At 47.2% G+C, this 3020-nt stretch overlaps 1 protein-coding gene across 1 annotated transcript; it reads left to right on the forward strand.

Annotated features, from left to right (window-relative positions):
* Nucleotides 1-662: 662 nt before the first annotated feature.
* On the forward strand, nt 663-2439 carry LOC121049223. Its single transcript, XM_040505889.1, has 2 exons — nt 663-1835; nt 2401-2439. The coding sequence occupies exons 1-2, from the start codon at nt 663-665 to the stop codon at nt 2437-2439; spliced, it is 1212 nt and encodes a 403-aa protein (XP_040361823.1).
* The last annotated feature ends 581 nt before the right edge of the window (nt 2440-3020 follow it).

Consider the following 3020-nt stretch of genomic DNA (forward strand, 5'->3'; position numbering starts at 1 on the left):
ATGGATTTTATATGTTTTCCCCTGGGCCCTTCGTTTTCAAATGCCCAGATTTCAGATTAGCCGAGATTGCGTCCAGGCTCAAGGACTTTGGGAATCAGTGCTTCCGTTTTTGTCCGTAGGTTATTACTTAACCTACCTTGTATGATATCGGCTTAGTTTTAGTGTTGCTCTGATAAGCCTTTTCTTTTGATTTTGATGGATGTTGTTGTTCGGATTGTGGTTGCTTACGGAGGTTGTATTGGGCTTTGAACTTTCCGGATGTAATATATGTGCTTGGATTGTAAATATGATATTGTAGGTTGAGTAGAAGTTAATGTTGTAATCATATCCAGGTTTGTGAAATTTTTGGGTAGCCCATATTTAGGGGAGGTTCTGCCGAATTTTCGGTAGGATTTCGCTTAATGTGGGCCCCGCAGGCTCGTATCCAGGTAATTGGGGTGATTCCTGGGTCGGGTCCTGTCAGTTGGTATCAGAGCACTAGGTTATTAGATTCTGTGGCCGATATCTTCTTATAGTTGTCTTACATGCTTGATAGTATTCAGTACCTCCCGAGTGATGGCCCGACTGCAGCGGTTCCCCATCATATACTCTTCGGTGCTGACGTACCAATCAAGTATGTAAGATAGTTGTTGTTGGTATAAATATCTTGGTGTAACTCAGTTATGGGAATTTCAGGTGGAATGAGACCCGGACGCAGATCTCGTGCTGGCAGGAACCATTCACCCGCTAGTGAGGGTGATGATGAGCATGTTCCTCGTGGATTGTTACGGACCGTGGAGCGGTTGTTTGAGCGTTTTGCAGCGGCTCTCCCCAATCCTAGGACTGACTATACTGTGGAGCGTGCCAGACGCCATGGGGCGTATACTTTCTCTAGTGCTCCTACGGAGTCCGTAGCAGGAGACTGGATTACCCGCATGGAGAGAGTATTTGAGTCCTTGGGTTGTCCAGCTACTAGGAGGGTTCCTTTGGCTATTGACCTCCTAGACGGGGATGCATGGCTTTGGTGGCAGGGTACCAGGAATATGGGTTATGACCCAACTACCATGACTTGGGAAGAGTTCAAAACGGAGTTCTCAAATCGGTACTATAATCAGGCATCCCAGCACCGTCTCCGATTTGAGTTCATGCAGTTGAAGCAGACTGAGGAGATGACTGTGTTACAGTATGAGGAGCGTTTCATTGCTTTGTCTCGGTTTGCCCCTGAGTTGGTGGCGACAGAAAAGTTGAAGGTTGATCAGTTTATCAATGGCCTTCTACCTGTATATCGGGATTGGTTGGCGCCTCATGATTATCCAACTTTTAAGTTAGCTGTGGAGGCTGCCATGAGGTGTGAGGCTAGATATTTGGACGGTTCCCGACCTTTGGAGATTGGCGGTCCCAGTCAGGGGCCATCTAAGAGAATTGCCTCTAGTTCGGGTTCTGCATCGTCATCAGGCAGTAGACCGAGCAGTTCAGATTCTAGCTCTCGTCAGCGTTTCAGGGGACGCTTCAGGAGGCCTGGGCAGACCGGTAGGAGACAGTCCAGGGGTGGCACTGCTAGTTCCAGTGGAGGCTTTGGTAGACAGGCGATTCCGAGAGACTATCCCCAGTGTGCTACTTGTGGTAGACACCATGCAGGCCCGTGTCAGGCAGGTGTGGGGACTTGTTACCAGTGTGGCCAGTGGGGTCACTACAGGAGAGAATGCCCTCAGTTGACTCAGGGAGCCTTCACTACTACTGGTCAGAGTATGGGTCAGACCTCTGTGGGTGCTACTAGTTCGGGTTCTCAGGGCAGTTTGTCAGGCAGGAGCAGCACACAGCCGGGTCGTGGACAGAGAGGGCGTCCAGTGACCCAGGCCCGTCTTCATGCTATGACCCAGCAGGAGGGTCGCACTGCACCGAACGTCATTATGGGTATGTTAATTGTTTTTGGTCAACCAGCTTTCATTTTGATTGATCCTGGAGCCTCTCACTCCTTTATGTCTAAGAGGTTTTCTTTCTTTGCTAATGTGCCCCCATCTCTCCTACTCGGAGAGTGGCATGTTGTTCCACCATCGGGGGAAAGACATAGAATTGAATGGGTACATCGTTTTTGTGGAGTGTTTGTAGAAGGAGTTTGCTTAGAGGCGGACTTGATTCCATTTGAGTTGGTGGAGTTTGATGTAATCCTCGGGATGGATTTCCTACGGATGCATCATGCCTTAGTGGATTGCTTTTGTAGTACTGTATTATTTCGGAGTCCGGGTAAGCCAGTTGTCACCTTTTATGGTGAACGGGAGGTTCTCCCATCTTGCATGATCTCAGCTTTAACTGCTAAGAAGATGTTGAGTAAGGGTTGCCAAGCTTATTTGGCACATGTGGTGAATTCAAATACCGAAGTTATGGATCTTAGCCAAATTCCTGTTGTTGGTGACTATCCAGATGTATTTCCAGAAGAATTGCCTGGATTGCCCCCGGTGAGAGAGATAGACTTTACCATTGATTTACTTCCAGGTACAACACCCATCTCTCAAGCACCTTATAGAATGGCACCGGCGGAACTGAAGGAGTTGTATGTACAGTTGCAGGAGTTAACGGATAAGGGATTTATACGACCTAGTGTATCTCCCTGGGGCGCACCTGTGTTGTTTGTGAAGAAGAAAGATGGTACTTTGAGGCTTTGTATTGATTACCGGAAACTAAACAGGGTGACTATAAGGAATAAATATCCCTTGCCCCGCATTGATGATTTGTTTGACCAGTTGAGGGGTGCTAAAGTTTTCTCAAAGATTGATTTGAGATCTGGTTATCATCAGTTAAGGATTAAAGAGGAGGATGTAGCCAAAACTGCTTTTCGATCACGTTATGGTCATTATGAGTTCCTTGTTATGCCTTTTGGGTTGACTAATGCACCCGCTGCTTTCATGGATCTCATGAACAGGGTGTTTCGCCCGTATCTTGACCGCTTTGTGATTGTGTTCATTGACGACATATTGGTTTATTCTAAGAGTGAGGAGTTACATGTTAAGCACTTGAATATTGTGTTGGAGACTCTACGGCTA

The sequence above is a fragment of the Rosa chinensis genome, chromosome 5 (genome assembly GCF_002994745.2).
Source record: "Rosa chinensis cultivar Old Blush chromosome 5, RchiOBHm-V2, whole genome shotgun sequence".
In the NCBI taxonomy this organism is placed as follows: domain Eukaryota; kingdom Viridiplantae; phylum Streptophyta; class Magnoliopsida; order Rosales; family Rosaceae; genus Rosa; species Rosa chinensis.